At 39.7% G+C, this 22,812-nt stretch overlaps 3 protein-coding genes across 3 annotated transcripts; 1 reads left to right on the plus strand and 2 right to left on the minus strand.

Annotated features, from left to right (window-relative positions):
• Positions 1 to 778: 778 nt before the first annotated feature.
• Positions 779 to 11,775, minus strand: LOC121960100 (sorting nexin-18-like). The gene is made up of 4 exons (XM_042509699.2): positions 10,503 to 11,775; positions 8,619 to 8,912; positions 7,518 to 7,900; positions 779 to 3,489 (listed from the first exon to the last, which is right to left on the minus strand). The coding sequence occupies exons 1-4, from the start codon at positions 11,270 to 11,272 to the stop codon at positions 3,263 to 3,265; spliced, it is 1,674 nt and encodes a 557-aa protein (XP_042365633.2). The 5' UTR covers positions 11,273 to 11,775; the 3' UTR covers positions 779 to 3,262.
• A 1,094-nt stretch (positions 11,776 to 12,869) lies between these two features.
• Positions 12,870 to 18,057, plus strand: kiaa1958 (KIAA1958 ortholog). The gene is made up of 6 exons (XM_042508688.2): positions 12,870 to 13,077; positions 14,540 to 14,848; positions 15,143 to 15,608; positions 15,972 to 16,145; positions 16,740 to 16,928; positions 17,237 to 18,057. Exons 2-6 carry the CDS (start codon positions 14,549 to 14,551, stop codon positions 17,542 to 17,544), a joined length of 1,437 nt encoding a protein of 478 aa, XP_042364622.2. The 5' UTR covers positions 12,870 to 13,077; positions 14,540 to 14,548; the 3' UTR covers positions 17,545 to 18,057.
• A 729-nt stretch (positions 18,058 to 18,786) lies between these two features.
• Positions 18,787 to 21,797, minus strand: LOC121959417 (SOSS complex subunit C-like). The gene is made up of 4 exons (XM_042508689.2): positions 21,471 to 21,797; positions 20,441 to 20,522; positions 19,945 to 20,032; positions 18,787 to 19,271 (listed from the first exon to the last, which is right to left on the minus strand). The coding sequence occupies exons 1-4, from the start codon at positions 21,493 to 21,495 to the stop codon at positions 19,173 to 19,175; spliced, it is 294 nt and encodes a 97-aa protein (XP_042364623.1). The 5' UTR covers positions 21,496 to 21,797; the 3' UTR covers positions 18,787 to 19,172.
• Between the last annotated feature and the right edge of the window lie 1,015 nt (positions 21,798 to 22,812).

Consider the following 22,812-nt stretch of genomic DNA (forward strand, 5'->3'; position numbering starts at 1 on the left):
GGTTTATATTGATGCATGTATGCATCATACCACTTGCAGCATACATACATGATATCCTGAAAAAATTACTCTGGCTGTTGCATATAAATGGTATCTTCTCCTTTTTATAGTGGTGGTTAGGGGTGTTAATCAATCACTTTGTGTGCCTCTACACTGAACAAAATTGAACCTTGTTTTGTTCCTATTTTTTACTTTTTTATGTACTCAATAGATATATTTATCTCAAATTTTGGTCACAAACTTGTTAAAATCTATGTTAGTAGGCACTCCAAAATAATCCCTCCACCTGACAGGTATGGCGCATCAAGATGCTGGTTAAACACCATCATTAGTATGCAGGTGTGCTTTGGGATGATCACTATTAAAAGGTAATCATGCTGTGATACTTTCTCAGAAGCCTAATCTTTAGCATATCATAACCGAGAATTATCATTTGAAATAATAATAATGAAAAAAAACCCAGTACAGAACAAAATGGAAATGGGGAGGAGAGGATAGAGAGGCAGGTCTAAATAATGAAGAGCGACTGCAGTAATCTGACCTGCAGTCTGTGAACTCTGGTGTCAGATATCAGTGATGGGACTGCTGCTGCCTCCTCAGGAAAGCCTACTGATGACACGCTTTTCTCTGGTAAACCTGAGTTTCACACTCAGGACATGAGCTGTTCTTTGATTTTTGCAAACAACATTGGCTTTTACTCGCAGTCACTTAAAAAAACAAAAGATTTGGATATCTTGAAGATTTGCAAAACATTAATAATCAACAATACAGAAAAAAATGTATTCTACTTTAATTTATTTATTGAAATGCTGTTCTGATGTGTTACATCAAAAGTTTTAAAGAGTTTAATCGTGGTGAATGACGTGTTTGTGATGAACACCGTTAACAGTCTGGCTGGTGTTGTATCCTATTATAAACCTTAAAGTAAAATTGCAGCAGAGGAATGTTAAGTCACACACGTCATTACAACATTTACCAGAAATTCACAGGACTAGATACTGCAAAGCATTGTAATTCATTCAATTCATCATCTCAATGATCTGCTGGTCAGTTCATAAATGTATGTTAACCAAATCAAAAAACCTTCCCCTTGGTGTAAAAAAAACTTTTCTTTACAGCCTAGTAGTGGCAGCGACACGACCTTAGGGCAGTTTATTTAAGTTTAGCATTAGCTTTTAACTTCTGGTGATTGCATTTACGCTTCAAAAATCCTAAAAGAGGTTTTCATTTATGAAAATTACCTTGCTGAACAAAGTCTGTGAGTATCCTAAATGTTACTACAGACTTTATTTTCTGCAATAACCCAAAACCAATGAAAAAATCCCACAGGCTTTTTGACAAGGGAACCAGGGCGATGTTAGCTTCTGGGTTAGCCTACAGAGAAATGTCATCCCTGGGGCACTTTATTGGTTTAACAAGAATATTTTGGAGTAATAGGTTTGCATCATACATTTTAATAATACCTAGACACCAGACCAAAGATGATGCCTATTTATTCCTTTAGAGTTGCTCGCCTGTTGCATACAGCAAAACAAGTTCTCTAGATTCCTAATTTATTTCTGCAGTATGCAGCCCACTGAATATGTGCAGCAGTGTTTCTCCAGCTGGCACCACCCAGAATTTTCTCTTCGTCTCATAGACTACTCACTGTGATAACATCAGTTTGTTCCTCATTTTGCTGCTCGTTTTTATCTGCTAGCTTAATTTCTGATATCAACCGACGTCAGTTGTTGCTAAATTTTGTGAGAGTATGCTGCAAAAACAGAACCATGTCTTGAACAAAGTTAGTTTTATCTTGATTTGTCTGTCTGAAATAAAAAAGCCATTTCAGTGTTAGAATGTTTAAGAGGTTTAGGGCTTGCAAAAAATGGGTCAAAAATTAACTTCAGTGACTATGGCACTAAGAGAAAGGTCATAATCTGAACTCTCGTTCACTTTTCCCATTGGAATGAATAGATTTAGGACCGCTGCAAGTGTCCTTAAGGGGCGGGGCAGTGGCGAAACCTATATGACACAGATACAGGAAATTAATCTAAAATGGGCTGTCTCGGTTTATCAAAGGTCTCTGTCTAAATCATCCTTCAAATCACAATGCAGAATCTGAAATGTTTCAGTTTTTGGTGCCCTTAAATCAGATTGTCATGTAAGAAATACATAGGCAAGATTTTCACCAAGATTGTCTTAAAACGTTTTTAAACTAAAAAAGCCCAAAACAAAACTATGCCTTCAGAAGAATTGTAAATATGCTATTATCACATAAAAAGCCTATACATGGTGACTTAAAAACTGGAAGTTCAGGAGGCATCCATCGTATTGAAGTATCTGTACCCTGAGGCTGACTTTTGACCTCCACTGATTGAGGGAAAGCAGAAAGACAGATGTGGACTTCTTTGTGTGTTGATAGCCCAAAGCCTGCAGCAACCCAGAGAAACTGAACTGTGGAGTTGCTCCTCAAAACAAGCCTGTCAAAAACATCTGTCAACAATAAAATTAGTTGGAAATTAATTATTGTTTTAAGTAAAATGCAGAACAACACAGAGCTTCAAATTATAATGCAGTACATATGTGAACGCATCTGTCTTGTAAGAGATGTAAGTCAAATTTCAAACTGTAATGAAATTTAACTACTGAACTAATTCAACAAAGTCTCTCTCCATTTTCACAAACTATCACTTCCACATTGTCACTTTCCTTTAAAACAATACTGAACAGGTCATTCAAGTAAAAACAGACACATACAGAGAAAAATCATTAAATCCATGAAGTCTTTCAATCATTAAAACATCCAGTTTGAGTGATTTTGGGGAATTTTATGTCTAGGGCAGAGGGTTTCTATGAAGTGGTGAGGCAGCGAAGGCATGGAAAGATCACGTGACCCTGAAACCGGGAATCGAGCCCCGTCACAGTGAGAGCAGCTGTTTTTAATATCTGTCGCAGTCCCGCTGACTTGCAAGATGTGCCTGGAACGTCAGCAAAACCCCTGTTACTGGTACATTCATCAAAGCCGTCCAAATAATCCAAAAAGTTGTCGTTCCACAGTCCAGTCAGTGGCCTATATTTTCTAAAAGAGTGGTGTATTTCTTTCAATGCTTGCAGCAGGCCAAGAATTCACTGCATCAAAAAGTTTTCTCTCTTCAGGAGGATGTTGTTCTCCATAACTGGCGGAAGAACTCATCAATCATCCCCGTCTGCAACCCTCTTTAAGGTTCCCTGTTTCCTCAAGGCCTCTGTAGTCCAGCTTCTCTGTTTTCTCCCTCTCTTCCTACTGGTCGTCGTCATATCTCTGCAGAGCGTCCTCCAGCTTGGCGGTGATCTTCTGGAAGAAGCTAATCTGCTGGCGGAGGTGGTGCTGCATCTGCGCACGGAAATCTCTTACACGTGTGCGGTGGAAGTGCTGGATCTCTGCCAGCGTGGCGCAGGAAATGATGTTGCAGCGGTCGTGGAGCTCACCTTCCTGCTTTGGACAGTCTTTCACCTTGGTCAGTGCACCTGGAAAAGGACGGAGAGAAAGAGAAGACTGAGGAAAGTGTGGCAGGTAGATAAAGAGCCAGACTAAAAGTTAAACTTCCAGGATTGGATTTTATCGAACTCTTGACAAATAACCAAAATGTCAAACATGAACTATTTTATCATGACCGCCTACCACAAGCCCAAGACAAGGAAAGGCCAAAGAGACAAGAGAGTAGTCATGTCAGGACAAGCTTCAGCAGTTAGTAAAAGCTACAGTTAAAAAGACTCAAGGGAGAAAAGCAAATTCTCTGACTTGACCATGGCATTTTTTTCATACTACATGAGAAAGCCGGTTATTGCATACTTTTTCCAAGATCGTTGAAGTTACCCAACGCCCAGTCGTGACTCAGAGTGTCGACTCAGTGTGACTAGACTTTCGGGGGAGAAGTAATAGAGTTTTAATCCGTGAAAAAATGGTAGAAGAGGAACTCAGAGTGAGACTGTTACATGGAAGCATGTGGAGGAAATGATGAGCTAGCTAATTGCCTGGCACGGCTCTCCTTCATGACCTCGTTGACCTCTCGCTCTAGATCTCTCTCTTTCACACGACAAAACACATCATACCTGCACAAGTACACTAACGAACTCGGACTTTGCTCTTTGCGCTGCCAAGGCGATTACAGAGCTGTAATCTGAACTCTTGTACTGTTGGCTGGTGGGAAACTTGTTCAGCTCTGTAACTATCTGCACCCCCGCTCACATGAACACACACACACACACACACCCCTCCCCTCCTCTTCTTCCTTCTCTTCAACTCGCTGTATCACCGGGGGTAAGGAGGAAAAGAGGGAGAAGAAAAGAGGAGGAGGGGAAACTAATCCTAAGGCTGCTCCATTTTGCATTCCTGCAGTCCCAGGGCAACACAGGACAAGAGGCCCAGGAATCTCTGCGCTCATTCAAATCAGATGTAGCCTTCAGACTTCACAGACAGAACCGGCAGAGTCGAATGATACTGTACACTGACATTTAGGTCAAGTCCGCCTCAAGAGCCCAGCAGCTGTTTTTCTAGCTCATCTGTGCTGCAATGTTGCCATGTTTTTGTAATTTGGATATTACTGGAGACATGTTGAGCGTTATACGAGATAGAGAGACATTTGTGGAATGTATTCCTGCGGAGAGAGGAATAAAAGTTTATGTGAAATGTGAAACTTGCACTCAGGTTTTCTTTGTGTGCTAAAAATGAAATCCAATGCTTTGTTTGGTTAGAAAAAAAGGAAAAAGCTTTGTCTTTGCACTAAACATTTTTTTTCTCATTGAGTATCTGTCACCAAATTGACTGTTATGGAAACTTTGACTAAACCAGTCATCTTTTGTTAAAGGTAGTTATTTCGCAACTACAACAAAAATACAGACTTTGCATTGTGGAGATGTGTTCATGGTTGTAACTAAGCAGACCAAAAAAGGTTTCCTGTGACAGCAGATTACTCAGAGTCTGTGCTTATATCTCTTGTGAACTCTGAGTCAAAGACCTTCTTCAATTAGTTGCAACTTAACCGTCAGGCGTGCTGCAGTATGTTTTTGATCTTTTGGGTTTGTTTGTTAATGACAGGAAATTTTGACAGAATTCAATGACATGGTGGAAAATTAGACCATATCCAAAAGAAAGAGTGAAATGCCCAAATGATCAGAATTTGATTTTTTATATAAAAATTAGAACAAAAGAAAGAAAGACCCAGCGACTTCTCTTCCTACATGAACGTCATTTGTTTTCTTTGCTAGTTATGGTTTCCAGAAGCAAAAACCATGCTGTTAGCCAATAATGATGATTGTGTGAGATCCTATGAAAGCAGAAATGATGATGTCATACCCTATGACATTACTATGAGTTCCCTTGATACTTGTTTGGTTAAAGGGTGATTCACTATTTTGTTGCCTGGACCCTGTTTTCCCATGTTTTTGTGCCTAAGTGACTAATGGGAACAATAATTCTTGAAATTGGTCCAGTATTGAGCGCTAGTTCTGTCATTGGCAGCAGCAAAACTGGCTGCAATGTAACAACTAGGGGCATTTGGCACCATCAGTTTACATCCACTAAAAGTGCTTGTTTTCGCCATGATCAGATGACCATTTCTAGGGGCTGAAAACTTATGGAAAGGATTCCCTACAAACGTAAACCTTTTGTTAAAGTGTAAGATCCCTTTGGTTAACCAGAAACAGCCCTAAAATTGCCACTGCCCAACTCCCCAGATCCCATTTAAATAAACAGTTGTCAGACACTTAGAATAATAATCAAGCACTATTAGTGGACATAAATTGACAGTGCGAACATGTCTAATATCATTACATTTCAGCTTGTTTTGCCCCTATAGTGGTCTTGCTCAATACATGACCATTTTCAAAAACTGTTTCTTCCATCGGTCACTTAGACACAAAAACATGTGAAAAAAGTGTCCAGGTTTAAAAACACAGAAGTTTTGGATCCATTTTTGAGGGTTTAGATGACGTAAAAATGTTTTACTTAAGTTTGGATGAGTTAGTTTAGTAAAGGTTTGGGTTACGTTTTCATCTTGTTTCATTTAGCACAAGCTTAACCTGCCTAGTTGAGACATTATGATCCATTACTATTTGTGCATTGTCCTTATTCATAGAAATGAGCACAAATTTCTCATGAGCTATTAATTGTACATCTTACTGCCGATAAGATATCAATTTCAAAGTTATTATTCTAAATTCACAATAGGAACTGTATCATCCAGTGCAACAAAGGTGAGGGCAATGTTCGATTTGTTAGAAATTAGAGGCTCTTTGAGGATCATAAAATAATATGTGACTTGTCAATCAGAAAGAAGGTGAAATCCTGTCAGTCAGAGACTATTGGCATTCAGACTGTGTTTCCATAGTTCGGAGCTGTGATTGTGTCTAGAGAACAGAGCTCAGCGGACTATAGAAACAGTGCCTCTAGGTTTGGCAAACGTCAGGACTTTGCGTGCCAGGAGCAACTCCCTCCTCCCAACATGCAGGGAACTAACAAGCTAACTCCTCTGCAAGTCCTTTGTACACGTCTGTGTGAGTGTGTGTGTGTGTGTGTTTTTCTGTGTTTTCCTGTGAGCGAGTACAGGCTCTCTCAGTAACCAGAGAGTTACAATGGACTGGCTATGGGTTTCAGTTTTCGACCCGGATTAACAGAAAATAAAAACAGATGTTGAAACAGTCACGATCTAGGTCTGTCTATTTTCTGCCTTTATACTGACAAGATTATGCATAAGGAGGCTGGATGCTTTTCAAAACATCATGAATTATTCTGTACATAAAGTTAATAAATAAATCTGTGATTCTATTGTTTCAGAAGAGATTATACAGCCTGCAGCATGGAAGCTGAGCGCGAGAGGTGTTGTCATGAAATCACCCTGAAATCAAACCCTCCACCCTGCAGAGGCATCCATGAGCATGAGTCCTGACTGCTCAGTCCCTACCAGCTCCATTTGAAGCTAACCCCTGACCTCCAACCTCTCTGTAAAGACAAGTAGGTCTTGCATCTGCTTAATGTCTTGCAAGTTTGAACGTTTAGTGCATTTCTAACAGTAACTCCTTTCACACACTTCCGCACAACTTCCTTCTTTCCCAGACTATGACATATTTGGCATTTACATCTCATATTGAAACACTGAGTGGAAATCATAGATGTGTTAAAATGGGGTGTGCAGTTTTCTTGAGGTCACAAACTAGGTTTTCTAAAGCCTGAAAACAGGGCCAAGAGGAGTTGCAGAAATGTAGATTTCTCTCACTCCACTTTTATTACAATATGCTCGAAAGTTATTATGGATTTTTTCCTCAGTGACATACAAAATACTGCCTACCCCAGCTTTAAAGACTTTCACTAACTTTAAAGACTTTAAAATCTAAAAAAGGAGGGAAGAAAAGGGGAAGGCCTATTTGTGACAACTCCAAAAGAAAGGATGATTGTGTATGCAAATTAGCTCTCTAAATTTACATTTATGCAACCTGACAAACAATACGGATCTGATTTTAGACCACACACACACACACTCACACACACACTGTCCCACCTTTTTGCACATGGATGATGTCAGGAAAATTGGCCAGGTGTCCTCTGTAGAGGTCCAGCAGGTCAGAAATGGGAGCCAGGTCTTGGGCCGGCTGATCAGCAAAATACTCCCCCACTGCCTCGTAAGCTTCGCCAGTGTAGGCGATGGCTTTGTTCAGGCCTGCTGCGTAGACTTGCTGGTCCATCTCAAACGCCTGGCCCAGGAGCGTGAAGGCCTGTCCAACTTTCTGGTACTCCTTCTTAAACCCGGCCATCTGCTTGCGAGCGAATTCGTTGATGGTGGCGTTAACAACAACGATGTTCTCGTCCATCCTCTTGGTGAAGGTCTTGAAGCCTTCAATCTTGCTCTCGACTTCCTGGAGGTCCAGTGGGACATCAGGCGTGCTACAAAATGACAAAAAACAGTCATTTTAGACCTTGTGGCTTTATTCTTAAAGTCCTTTATGCTTTCTTCTAATGCAGCATTACAACAGCTTTATTTATCATTCCTCTGCTCTACTTATCTCACCCTCACTATCAGGCACTCCCTATGATGAAAGCTTCAGCTACAGCAGATTGAACAAGGAAAACTGATAACAGCGTCTCGCTAAAGGACAAATATCCTCCACTGTTACTTTATACTGTTATAAAAGTGGGTGGACAAAATAACAGGAACATAATTTTTACCTGTCAGAAATACCTACACTTCTATCTATACATGTAGTAGTCCATTCTGACAGATATTTTTACCATTTTTTATCAGATATTGTCACCTCAATGATCAACGCCTCTATTTATACTTTTATGTCTTTGGTAAGTGACGTTGGTAAGTAATCGTTTTTTAACGACCTTTGTGAAGGAACCAGAACATTATCCCTTACTTGTTTCAGACTTTTTGAATAAGATACTGTTTAGTCTTGAAAGTTGCAAGCCTTTTTTTTTAAATTTGTTGAGTCAAGTCTAAAGTCATCAGATCTGTGACTCAAGTCTGCACCTCTGCCATTTCTCTTGGACAACAAGCACCTTTTCAGTGCTGCTTTTTAATAAGCTTGTTATCACAAACAAAGAGTCTAATCCTGGAATTAAACCCACAACCTCTGATGTCCATAACACCACCTCCTACCTTATAGTGAGGAAGAAATTGGCCCCGACCAGCTCGTCCCTCTCGGCCTTCCTCTTGCCCTGCTTCCAGGCCTTTTCATCCGCCCCACACGTTAGGAAATGCTGGAAAACGTCGCAGTGAGCCAGCACAGGGTGGCTGGTCATGTGGTTCATCCACCAGATCAGTCCCTTCCTCCGCTTGGAGATGAAGTCCTCCTCAAAGCGGCCGGTGGCCTGCTTCTCTGGCAGGTGAGGCACGGAAATGACGGGGAATCGCTCCACGAGGCGAGCATAGAGCCAGTCAAAGTGCTTATACCTGCAGAGACGATGGAATAAGTGGTAGGCGGTTTGAGTAGATGACAAGGGATGAAGGTTTGGTAAGCTCGAGAAGTGAAGTAAACGACAGGAAAATGCAGTGAGAAGGAGTGCAAAAGAAGTGAGAACAGGTGTTAGGATTATTTTTTTTCCCAACAGGGCCGAGTCTAAAGTGACATGTAAAGGAGTAAGTGTTGGTTTGAAATGACAGAACTACTGACAGGCAAACAGAGCGAAAGGTGCAGAGGGACTCTCAGAGAGGAAAGAGGAGATTCCAGAGGACTCAAGAGCAAAAGGCTACACTGAGTTCTGTTTTTGCAGTTTTGTGGAAACAACTGTGGCTGCAGGAGAAGCTGCAGAAACATTAATTTTAAGTAGGGATGTCTCAATCAGATCAGAGGGATTGGTATCAGACCTGATTGGTGCCTTTTTTTATTGATCAGGGCCTATTATTTTGTGCACGCACCCCGCCCTATCCAATGTTCATGTCTGCCATCACACATTTGTCGCAAACATAGAACACGAAACTGATTTTTTTTAATGGTCAACTCAAGCTGCTACATCACTATAATGCAGTAATAAGCAGATTTGTGACTAATTCTTATTTGTTGTGGCTGGGAATGTTAGAGTTAAGCTATAATGCTGCTTTGAAGTGGATTTGTGATTATATTACTCATTTATAGTGTTCTGTACTTTTATTACAATGCTACACTAAGTGGATTTGAGAGTAATTTCTGAAGACACAATTAGTTTGTTTGCTTTGCTATTTTGTCAAAAAACAAATGCATTAAGTGGAATTGTGATAATAGCCATATAAAAATATTTTTTGATTGTTTACTTGCTATTTTTGTAAAAACAAACAAAAAAAAAACATTGAGGAACTGTTTGGGTGCAGACATGTTTTGTTGTATTTTATTACAGAGATATTAAACTGGCAATCATATACATTACATTGATTTTAACAACTTTAAAGTATTTAAAGTGTTCATTGTGCAGCTGTATTATCCAGGTAAATCAAAGTATCGTGTCAGGACTTGGCACAGGGGGATGTCTTGGGAATTGACGATTGGCTATCTACCCTGTTAGTTTGAACTGTTTGACGAGTAAACTGAATTCTCATTTATAGGTGCAATTCAGTCTTAAATCTGAGATGCAGTAATGTGCCAGAGTATTGTCCTACCTGACTAGTTTTAAATACAAATAAACTGATGCAATTGTTTAAAAGATTGTTCACACAGGCTGTTTATATTTTAATTGTTATTGGTACTTGAATTTTGTTGGGACTTTCTACCTACTATTGTACTATTAACTTTTGGAGTATGGAAGCTTTATTTTACTTTTGTGTGGTGTCCCTCTGTCTTGTTGTGTCGGTAGGTCTTTAAACTAAACTATAAACTGTAAGACACTGCAATGTTAGTAATCAAAGTAGGTATGGGTAGTGGAGACAAAAATAGTAAATTAAAAAATGACTCAGATCAGGATCAGGGGAAAAAAATGGATCAGGACATCCCTAATAAGTGTTTGGGGGGTGGGTTGAAGAAAAAAGGTTGAAACTTTAGAGAAGAAGGGGAGGAGGAGAGGGAGCCTGTACCTGCGGTTGACTTGCACGTTGGTGTGCGTCGGGGTCAGGCCGTAGGACATGTAGCTCTTCATGCCCTTGAACTTGGTCTGCTTGGTTGGGTCGTCAATGGTGCACGTGAACGGGTACGGGTCCTCCTGCCACTCCGGTCCATGCTTCCCCATCACCACGCAGATCCTGTCCCCATCCTTCACAAAAGCAGATGCCTCCCCAAGCAGGAAGGCCTCCCCTCCGGACTTGACAAAGGTGGAGAACCTATTGAGGTTCCTCCCAACCGTGGCCGAGCTCTTGGCCTGATGCTGATGCTGCTGGGTGCTCTCACGCCGCCCGGGCAAGGAGGTGGTCACTGGGTACAATGGAGGTGAGATACCAAGACCCCGAGGCGCATCTGTTGCAGGAGAGGCGTCATCCCAGTCATCATCCCAGTCGTCATCACTGCCCTGACTGGTGTGGAAGCTGCCTCCTGCACTTCCTCCACTGCCAGCCCCAAGTCCTCTATGAGAGTGGGAGTCTGAGGAGGTGTAGGAGGTGTGGGTGGGAGTCAGGGCTTTGGTTTTGGGCGAGGAGAGGCCGTTGTTGTTGGTGTTGGAGGTGATGTGGTCCCTGATGATCTCCACATAGGAGGCAGGGAAGAGGCCAGCCTCCCCCCTGCTGTTCTCTCCCTCCAGCCAGCCCTCCAGCTCCTCCTCAGTGAACAGGGTCACCAGCTCATTCTCTGTTATGGAGATCTCCCCTGGGTTTTCAGAGTGGAAGTCGTACAACACCCTGGCCTTTAACGCCATAATTTAAAATATTTTTTGTCTTTTTTGTGCTCGGAATCCTTTTTTTGTTGCTGTAAAGACTTTTCTTTTATTCCAGCATTAAAACTTCAAAAATCTCTTAGAACTTGAATAAGATTTAGATCACGCAGCAGCAACAATCGGGACTATTTACTTCCACTTTTGTCAAAATCAAACTTGTATCCGAAATCCATGCATAAAAGGACAAGCAGAGAAACACACAGGCTTGTACCCGACACCCACCTCCTCTCTCCGCTCCTCTCAGATATCATTTGTTTCCATGCACAACTTAATCCAAGTCGGAAAATACACAGAAAACCTGCCTTTACATGGTATATTGACTCCGGAGAAAGATGCCGGTCACACTTTCTATTTAACAAACTTGCTACAGCCGTGGTGCTGTTTTATTCTTGCAGATAAGAGCCAGGGAAAGTCCTTTTTTCCTCCTCTCCCCGAGATGCTTGTAAGTTAAAGGCACCAGTCCGAACACGTAGTAGACTGGCTAACGGAGGGTGGAGCCTCCAGCAAGTTCAGTCAAGTCACTGAATTCATACATGGAGAAAAAAACGCACATAACCTCATTTTTTAAAGCCCAGTCATGTAAATGTGTCGTGCTGTTTTGTAAGCCGCAGACACGTCATCCACCGCCAATATGTCACGAAATCGCTGCTGATCCCAGCCCAGCTCTATTAGTCATTACTAACGTTATTAATCATTTCACATATATTCTGTATCTCCATTAAAAGCCAATAACAGTGAGCTAAAGTCTATTGCAGGCTATACGTTATAAGTGTGATGAATTTTTCAGCAGGGCACATCTTGTTTCCAGCAGTTTAATTTCTGAAATATTTATATATTCATAGGCTACATTTTTTTTTCTATGTGGTGAAACGTAAAATATGATCGTTCAAGCGATCTATTTTTGTGTCCTAGTATATCTCGAAGTGATTTTATTATTATTATTATTATTATTATTATTATTATTATCATTATTATTATTATTATGTTAAGTTTTTATCGTCTGTGTGTTCCTGTGTTGTTATAGTTCTTGCTATTTTTTATTGTAGAGGTAAACTGTTGCTGTTGTGGTTGTTTTCAAATGTGCTTCATGAATAGTAAATTTATTCTTACAGAACTATTCATACAGATGCAATTCTGTGTGCTCTGTATAGATAAAAGCAAAAGAAATTCATAATCCAAAACAAGTGCAAAGTACATAACATAGTAATTAAAGCAATAATGTAGGCCTATCTAGAATCAAAGTTATATATATGTAGTCTTCTGAGGTCTCGCTCCATAATTAAAATGTAGAATGAATAAAGAGCAACTTTAGAGCTAAATCATAAGAACATTAACAGACACATGTTTTTAACCTGGATTGAAAAAAGTAAAATTCAAATTTTCAAAAACTACAAAAAAAATATAATTCATAATAATTTTAATTTTCAGAAATCAGCAGGTATTATTATATCATATAATCAGTATTGCGCGTTGATGCACTCCAGCCACTAGAGATCAGCGTGAGTTCACGCAGTGAAGGAGACAGCAGTTCCTCCTCCGGTCCAGCTGTGGGCAGTAAAGCGACTTTCACGTTGGATTTTGGCGATTTTAAACCTTCCAGACAAAGAAAGTCATGATTTAACAGATGCTGTGTGACATGCATGATATTTTATCAAACATTATTTGCACCTTAACAAGATTAAACGTCAACCAGATTTGAAGTTTGAAGCAGAGTAAACGAGGACGATGTAATGATGTGAAACTGCGTGGATCCGCAGCCGGAGCGTTTTAACCCCGTGACAAGAAAGGTAAATATGAGCCAGGCTGATGAACTGTAGGAGCTTTGTTTTTGTGCCTAATAAATGTATGATTTGCCTGCAGACTGACGTGTTGGACATGTAGGAAATCTGATGGCTGTTGTCGAAAACGGTTTGATTGTAGTTTTAAGCGAAAGCTGCATTAAAAAGTCACTTTATCCAGCTTTGTTATTATTGTGTGTGTGTAGTAAACACAGAGGGAGGGGGTGCCAAATTTGCAAAGAAAAATAATAAAATTACGAAACGATAATATTAATACTACAAAATTCCAGTAAATGTTTTTTTCAGTGTTGCCTTATTTAATCATCTCCAACAGTTATTCTGAATTACATCTAAAAATATTTTGTATTTTTAATACGCGAAGTATCTAATCATGAAAACAGCAGCAGAAGATACATCTTTTTGTCTGATGTGTGGGGAGGTCAAGCTAAAGCTCTGAGGATCCACGTCTTTCTCCCTCTTTCTAACCTTGAGGTCCCTTATGGATATCACTGCAGTTTTATGCAACATGTTGAATCTGTAGACCCAAAAATCCTTCACCTCACCACCACAGATTTTCCCCACTGGCTTCACATATAATTGACAAGACAATTAATCAATTACCCAGAAAATAATCTGTTTGATTTATTTTTAGTAAAAATAATAGTTGGTTGTAACTCTGATTTAATCTAGTCTTAATCTTGAAGAAATTCAATATTTAATTGAGTAAATCTTAATCTTGGTCCATAAATCTGAGGGAGCTGTTTGGATTTCCCTCAGTGCAGATGTGAGCCATTTTTATTCAGACTCACAAGCACTTTAGCCGAGTTCAAGATAGTCAGATCAGTGATATAGAGAAACTCAAACATCACGATACTTTTTACTAAATACCATTATATTTGAGATTTCTGATAAATAATCATCAGTAAAGTGGATATAATAAATGATTAGGTAAAGGCAGATAATAAATCTGATAAGTTCTGAGTAAAGAGGAAAAACAACACTAACAATATCTAAGATGACATCTAGTCTTATATCATGATGCTGATATAATATTGATGTATTATAGAGCCCCGGTTTAAGTTAATCTCAGGAACAAACCAAGACAAAGCCCATTACATACAATACGTTTTCATTAATAATTATGGAAAGTTTTTGAAGTATCAGTTGGACTGTTAAAGGCCTCACACTAAACAGATAATCCTTTAAATTTTAATAGTGCTCGAATGAAAATATGGTGGACCAACAGAAGAAAATACATTTTTGAAAGTTGGGTCAGTTGAATTACAAATCTTACAGGTGAACCAGCTGCACAGATAACATCATCTAAAATTATATCAACTGTGCAAACCGATATATATAAAATTTTATTTGCATCAAGACCTTGATAAATTGATTTAACTTGCGTAAGCCTTATCAGCGGCTACACTGTGGCTGCAGGTTTTTGAGACATTCTCCTCTCTCTTGTCTCCAGGTTTCCATCATGTCCAACCTGGTTCAGACCACCTCTGACAGTCTGTGTAAGCTCGTCCGCTGGGCTCACAGCCACGGCACCATCTGTAGTCTCATCCCCAGCCTGCAGCACTTCACCTATGGTTCCCACGCTAATGTGCTGACGCCAGAACCCGGTCCCCATGGTAGCAGCGTCCCTGTCGCCGTGTGGGGTTGTGACACTGGACACGCCTACCACTGGCCCCTCAATGACCAAAGCAACAGCTGCGGCGGCTCAGCGAATACCAGTCAGGGCCAGGAGAGGTTTGTTGGAGGGCGACGGTCCAATAAGGTAGGGATTTGAAGCATTATGACTGTGTAATCTTGATTTTAATAGTATCTCAGTTTTAGATCTTCTGCACAACCATAAAGTATGATCTCCAAGTGACAGAAAGAATGAGATTAAGGATGCAAGCAGCTGAAATTAAAAAGGGTAAAAACACTAAAATAAGGCACCAACTGAAGGAGCTCCAAGCCGCTGCACTACTGCGTGCCACCATTTTCATCATCTACATTATTAAGACACACTGTAGAAATGGAGATTAAGTCTATAACTTTAATATATTCTCTCTTTCTTACTTTTTAGGTGACAGCGAGGGCATCATGTGACCTCTCCTGCAGCGAAGCAGCATCAGAGGGCGAAGAGTTCAACGGCCGACTGTTTGACATTACTGGTTGCGATTCGTCAGCCACAGATGATGACGACGACTATGAGCCACGCCCATCCAGGAAAAGAGGCAGGACACCAGGAGGAGCAGTTCCCGGGAAGAAGGTCAAACAGGAAGAAACCTCTGCAGAGGATCATGACACTGCTGCTAGCATGGTACTGGACGCGACAGACGCTGTCTGTGCCTCACAAGCCTCTAGGACACCAAAGCCGCATTCTCAAATCACAAACACACTGTCGACAAACAAGCCAGCCTGCCCCTCAACCGGTGAAGTAAAAGTGGATCCAGAGATGGAGCTGCACGGAGGAGGCAGCTGCATGACAGGGACCACGGAGCACACTGAGAGATGCAGCTCCGCCACAGAGACTACAGAAAAACCTGCAGGTGCGGATTTGGGAGGCTTGGTAAGACCAGCCTCCATGTTTTGATTGGATGTTTTTTTATGTGTCAGTGGGAATCAGAGTTCATATTCTAGAATGTTTCCCTCTCAAAAAGAAGTGAATTATTACGGGAATGTTTATGCGTGACAAAAGGATAAGCCAATATTGTAATGCAACATTTGATCATGATCTGGTCACAAACGGAAATTCAAACACATTGTTATTGTTAAAACACTTTTATTTTATGATACAAAACAATGCATTGAAAAGTTTCTTAATCAGTGTATATATGTGTGTTTGTGTCATGTTGTCTGGCTTGCGGTTGCTCACTGTTTGTGTGTTTCTTTGTGTGTGCGTGAATCTGCAGGGGGTCAGGATGAGCTGGAGAAACTGCAGGCGTTACTTTCTGCAGAACGCAGCCGAAACCAGCAGATGACGGAGATCATCTCCAGTCTGAAGCAGGACAAAGAGCTGCTGCAGCAAGAGCTCACCAAGAAAGCCGAACTCATCTGTGACTTCCTGCAGGACAAACTGCGGCCAGGTAGAGAAAGCAAGGCTTATGTTTAAATATTGGAATAAGGACGCATACAAAAATGGTGTCAAAGACTTAATGTTTTTCCTCCATTCTGGTGATATTTTATGCACCAATTTGTGCCTGTGTTTTTTTGCATAATTGACAGTGTAAATGTCTTTAGTTTTGTCAAAAGTAAATGTCTTCTGCAACTTTCATGTTTTTACTGGGGAGGAAAGACGCACATGTTCTAAATATTCAGGAGGACGCTTCCTTCCTTCCTTCCTTCTGCACAGTAATACAGCTGACAAGTGTATTGGTCTGTGGATTATCTGGAGTAACCAGGTCATGATTTCTGGAAAGACACATTGCTGTTGAGTCTTCCCAAAATTTCTTTTTTGGCACTTTGAGCACCACAAGCCAAGTGCGATTTAGCTTCATAATGTTGGTGAGAAGGCAGACATCTTTTTGGTGGATATCTCCAATACTCTGCAACTCCCAACAAAACAATCTAGACTGATATACAACACTACAGGTGAGAGGAAAAATATGTATTTTTGATTTTAGGAGGAACTGTCCCTTTAAACAATTTCAGAGTTGTGATTTTTCTGTTTCTGATTGTAGAGAAGAGGTGGCCGTGCTCTAATCAAAAGGAACCAGGAAGTTCACACGTGCCGTCTTCTGACGAAGTGGCAGGGATCGATTCGCCGACAATGTTTGACTCGTTCGAAGAAATGGAGCTTCACCCTCTGGACCAACACCGCACCCTGAAGAGCAAGAGGAGCCGGGACGGAGAAAACACCCGAGTCAGGAGTAAGTGCATTTACTGAAATACTGTACTAAAGTACGAATTTGACGTACTTGTACTTTACTTGAGTCTTTTCTTTTCATGCTGCTTCATACTTTTGCTCTACTACATTTCAGAGGGAAATATTGTACTTTTTATTTCACTACATTTATCTGACAGCTTTAGTTACTTTACAAATTAAGAGATTTGCATAAAAACACAAGAATAGTTTATAAAATATAATGTTTCAATATTAATATTTTATACAATATATATTTTATACATTTTTCTTTATGTGCTGATGTGTCGTTGTTGCTGTTCTTCTCCTCTCCAGTGAAAAATGTTGCAGGTGTGATAGCCCGCTACATGGGAGCCCTCAAGGAGTTTCGCCGCAGTGTTTCCATGAAGGTGGCCTTTGACCGGGTTGGTGTGGACCGCAACACGATCTCCCGTACGGCGGCCATCGCTGAGCTCAGCCTGGCTGCTCCGGAGGTGTTTCATGCACTGGCACCGTGGGATGAGAGGGAGGAGACGCTGGCACATTACGCCCACCGCTGTCGGCAGGCCATGGATGACGGCATTAAGGCCAAGATCAAAATGATGAAGGCGAAAGGTGAACTGCTTCCTATTGTGTCAAAGTGACCAACAGTTACAGACTGACTGAATCAGAGGACTGCAGTGCACGTCTTGTACGTATAAAAAGAAAACCCACCTTTGGATTCTCCTGTCCTGTTAGATAATGCACCATGTGGTCTACAGCTCATTCCAGTTTTATACTTTATACTGCAAGGTTTTTGAAATTTCGTTTTTCACAATCTCTTGTGCTTTTCATCATCATGTGGCTGAACAACATTCTGGCCACATTTCTGCTGCTGTGGGTGCAGACTTTGTCTTCCATCCAATGGATTTCTCCTTGAATGGCTGGAAAACATCCATGCAAAATCTGTACTCTGGAAAGAATAAGCGGACTCTAAATTTAAGTGGTGCATGGAAGCATATAAGAGATGTAAGAATTTGACTTTTACAGCCACTTAACATTTGAATTTTAAATAAGTTATACACAGCATTGAAATGTTTTAACTTAAAAACCATGTGTGTCTAAACTGATTTTGATTCACCTCATTGGAATTAAAATATTAAATGTATTGCTTCTCAGTTTCACAAGCTCAATTTGAATATATGTATATTTTGAAGTTTTACAAATTTAGATCCAAAAATTAAAGTTAGATCTTAAAAACCAAATTATATTCAGGCTGCTCAAATTTGCTTCTATTCAGATCCAAAAATTCAAGTCACAAAATTTCAAAAAGCAACATCCGGGCTACTCAGGACAGGCAAATCAGTCGAACCTGAATGCAGTTTAACCGACTTCTGGCCTGTCAGAGCGCAGTCTGTCAGTCACGTGATGTGATTTTTCAGTAAATAGTCCTTTATAAAACAGGAAGAGGTCCTGAGATTTTTGTATGCATGGTAATATATGGTATTTTTTGTTGCACGTGTAGTTTTGTGTGCTGCCTACCACTTTTAAAATAAATCACTAAAAATAGTGAGCATTATGAATTAAAGTAAGATTTCTTTCCTTTTAAAAAGGAAAAAATATACCTTTATCTATGGTAACAGTGTGGCATAAACATTCCAATTTCAGGCATCCAAGTGGAGGGTTAAAATAAAAAAAATAATTAATAAATACGGGGCTAAAGACACCAACAGGTATTGAAACACTTTGCTTCCTCAGGTAACACCCTGCCCACTGAAGAAATGATTTTTCCCTTTCGAAAGTCACTCACTTTAAGACAATTTGAATATAGCTATGGACTATGCATTTTGATCTTCTGCTCCCTTTTTTATACTTTCAAAACTAAAAAATAAAATTCAATATATATATAAAGTTGAATGTAACCATTTTATTATGCAAATATCGATACAAATTCATTAATGTAAAAACCCTGACAAATGTGCATTTTATGGAATCAGTGCAGTGAAGAGCAACAGAGCAGAATCAGAGTTTGTTTTTGGCCTCTGCACGATTTGGATGTTTCACAGCTATCTGGAACCTTCTCTCCGACTCTTTTGAAAGCTTCCCTAATTTCAGCAGTCAGTTTGTTGTTGTTGGAAAATGCAAAAATGACAGATTCAGACTCCCCTGAGACTGTTTTCAACATGACAGCTGTCCATTAATCACAGACTTAAAAGAGAAACTGGGAGAGAGATGTTGGTCTGATTTGCATGTGTGTTGTTTGGCAGCAGGCGGAGGATAAGAGGTAAAAAGGTCAAGACTCCGGCTCCAGGCGTGGTATGACGGGGAGGATGAGGTTCCCGAACGAGGAGTCCTGAGTGATGAAGAAGCCCGTTGAGTGTGTGTGTGCATGCTGTAAAAAAAGATCACATTTTTCCAATCAATAATTGTATTAATTAAACATCATGAGGTGTGTTTAATGCTGCTCGCAGCTGGATTTCGTGACTTTTTTTGACAGATTTAGGTGAGCTGTTTGACCTTGTTTCCAGCCTTTATGTTAAGCTAAGCTAACCGTCTGTTTGCTCTGTTTGGCAAAATGATTTCTGAGACTCTTACGCCACATTTAAGCATTAGAGTGTTTGAGGTTGATGCACCAACAACCACGCAGTGACTATTGAGCCTTTTTGTACTTCTCTAAGAGGTTTGCCTTGAAACCACTCTTTCTTTCAGATAATGACACACAGGCCTCTATTCAAACATGACTCAGTGCGAGTGCCTTTGTGACTCTGATTTACAAAAACAAAATGCTTCGTGCATCACTCAGACGCTGCAGAATTAGCTCTTAAAATCAGCCTCAAATATCATGAAGCCAAACACAGCAAAGTGAATAAAAACATCACTGGATATTGACTAAACAACATTATGTGCTTCTAGGATTTGAATACGACAACATAAAAAATCAAATTAACACACAGATTAGAATTAGGATGAGTAAAATATTGATTTATTTTTCAACTTTTGAAAAAGGAAATTATTTTTACTTCTTGTCTACGTATTGAAGACTTGTGTAAGTTTGACTGTCTCACCTGCAGGGCAGCTTTCTGCTGGGCAGCAATGTGCTGCTGTTCTGCGTTGTCCCTGAAATCCTTCAGATTTGGTCTAGACAGCGAGATGCTACAGGAAGAGAGGGAAAGGGGAAAACTTTGATTTAAATATTGATATAAACTATTTAATATATACTATTTAATTTTCCCCCCATTAACCCCCCATTTGGTTTTGCCAAAGCTGTGAATCCTGTTAACCTCCATGGCTGGATACTATCCCTAGACTATGCTCCCAAATATTCATTTTGAATTCTCACCGAAGTGACGTTTTGAGCTTTATGTACTTAATCAGACTGATCATCATTCACCTAATAAAGGGAGCGTGTAACTTAAAATGTTGACTATGTGGTAATATAGTTAAATTTAGGAGCATAGCCTGGTGTGCGGACTCTATTGTTTAATGTCTTGCATGATCTCTTGTCCAGCACCTGGTGTTTATTGTCTGGATGTGCGTAAACATTTTGGATACTATCCCTACCTGGCTCCAGGAGTATTCATCAGGCGTCTCCTCTCCTTCTCCAGCTCGGCCAGGATCGCCACCCGTGTCTTGTTGGGGAAGGCTAGATGGAGAAAAAAAGAAAAGGACAAAATGGAAAGACCGCTGGGAAAAGAGAGAGGAATGTGGTAATATGTATCAGCTACCATCACTTTAAGAACACGTTATGAGATGAATAAAGTAAGTACAGATGATTGCGTTAAACACAAATGTGGGAACCAATGTGAAATTAGGAATATATATAATAGGGGTTGACAGATTATCGGCCTGGACAATTATTGGGGCAGATATTTGTCATTTTGCCGATTATCTGTACCAGTGTTTTATTTTAATGATTGCCGATAAAATTAATTTAAAAAAATATATTATTATTATTTTTGTTTTCTTTCAAATGCATAAATGGAAACTAACATATTTTTGGAACTGTAATTGTACTATAATGTGAGCATCAGTTAATGAAAACAAATCATTGCAAGAAAAAAAATCAATTTAAAGGTGCAAAGAAAGCATCTGCATGGGGGGGACTTTTACTTTGTAAATCCTCAGGGAGCTACTTTTTAAAGTCATTTTTAATTAAAATTTTCACTTGACTTTATAGAAAAAGAAGTTGCTGGGAACTGAATGCATATCGGTTTCAAATATCACTTATCATTCTCATTAACTACTACTAATATACATATACATACACACACACACATATATATACACACACACACACACACACACACCTCCAAAAGACAACACTTGGCTAATTTCGAGAGACTTATAACCACACAGACTTTCAGCTTTCATCCATCACATAGTGAAAATTGTAGTAGAGGGTCACAGTCAGAAAAGAACTACAGACGCTGTAAAATAATAAGCTCGCCATCTTTCCTCAGGGGGAACCAGAGAACAAATGTTTCCAGGGGTCCTGAATTTGTAGCTACGCCCCTGGAGTTACAGCTCGATAAAGAAAAACACCTTCAGTAAATAAAAATAAATATAGTTTGGCCCCATATTAAACAATTACCTTGTCCTGGAGGATTATTAGCCATGTCGGTGCAGGTAGCAAGAAGCAGGTCAAAATAACAAACTACAAAACGGATGCTAGACGCTAGCTAATGGTTTAAGATTTGTGTTTCCCTCCACCCAGCTAACGCTGCACTGGTGGACAGCGATAAAAGTGGCTCTGGTTGATGAATATAACTTATACTTGATGAACTAAATAGAACTTGGAGTTGTAACAGTAACTTAGAGTTAAAAATAACAATAAAACTCTTGCTTATGTACGGGTGATGAGTCGCATTTTGCTTCTGAAACAAAGTACCGGTTATTCAGATAGGTGCCTGAGATAGGATTTAAAGACAAGAGGTTTCACTCTGTTCCTATTTCCGGTAACCAAAAAATAGAAATTAAGATACCATACGAACAAGGCTTGCAAATAGATAGATAGATAGATAGATAGATAGGTACTTTATTGATCCCGAGGGAAATTTAAGTAACCAGTAGCATATTAAACATACAGAATATAATATAGACCAATAAATATATAAGCAATATATACAGAGAAAAAGAGAGATGCAGAATATGCAAAAACACAAGATATAAAAAGCAACAATACCAATAAAAACAGTGCAATACCAGTAAAAACAGTGCAACAGTGCAAACAGTGTTTATCTGTGTGAGGAGGAATTGAAGAGTCGTATGGCCTGTGGGACAAACGACTTCCTCAGCCTGTCGGTGGAGCAGGACAGGGACAGCAGCCTGTCACTGAAGACACTCCTCTGCCTGATGATGATGCCGTGCAGAGGGTGGTGGGCATTGTCCATGATGCAGAGCAGTTTGCTGAGAGTCCTTCTCTCTGCCACTGATGTGATCAAAATGTGCATTATCAAAGGTTATATTACCTAAAAAATATTTTTAACTCTATAAATGAATCAAGTAATCATATGGAGGCTCACTTCAGAATACAGATAATCGAACAAAATTTGTTTCCTCAAATTTAGATGCACAAATTACATGTAACACAGATTACAAATAATTGGATGCATGAATAAATCAAAGATCTTAGCTTAAGGCCCATTTACTAGCGTTTTATCTAGAGCTTTCAATTACATGTCACAGCCTTCTTTATATAGAAAGCTATCCACATAAATGAGAAAAGTTCATGGTTAGAAGCTCTGCAAAATCAGTGAGTTGACCTTCAGTTAAGAATGTCTTTTTTGTTTTCATAATAGATCATTCGCATTTGTACTTAATATAATAATATATCATAATAATAATAATAATAATAATAATAATAATAATAATAATAATAATAATAATAATAATAATAATAATAACAACAACAACAGTAAAAATAATAATCATAA

Source organism: Plectropomus leopardus, chromosome 20 (genome assembly GCF_026936395.1).
Source record: "Plectropomus leopardus strain MGB_pleo_1.0 chromosome 20, ASM2693639v1, whole genome shotgun sequence".
In the NCBI taxonomy this organism is placed as follows: Eukaryota; Metazoa; Chordata; class Actinopteri; order Perciformes; family Serranidae; genus Plectropomus; species Plectropomus leopardus.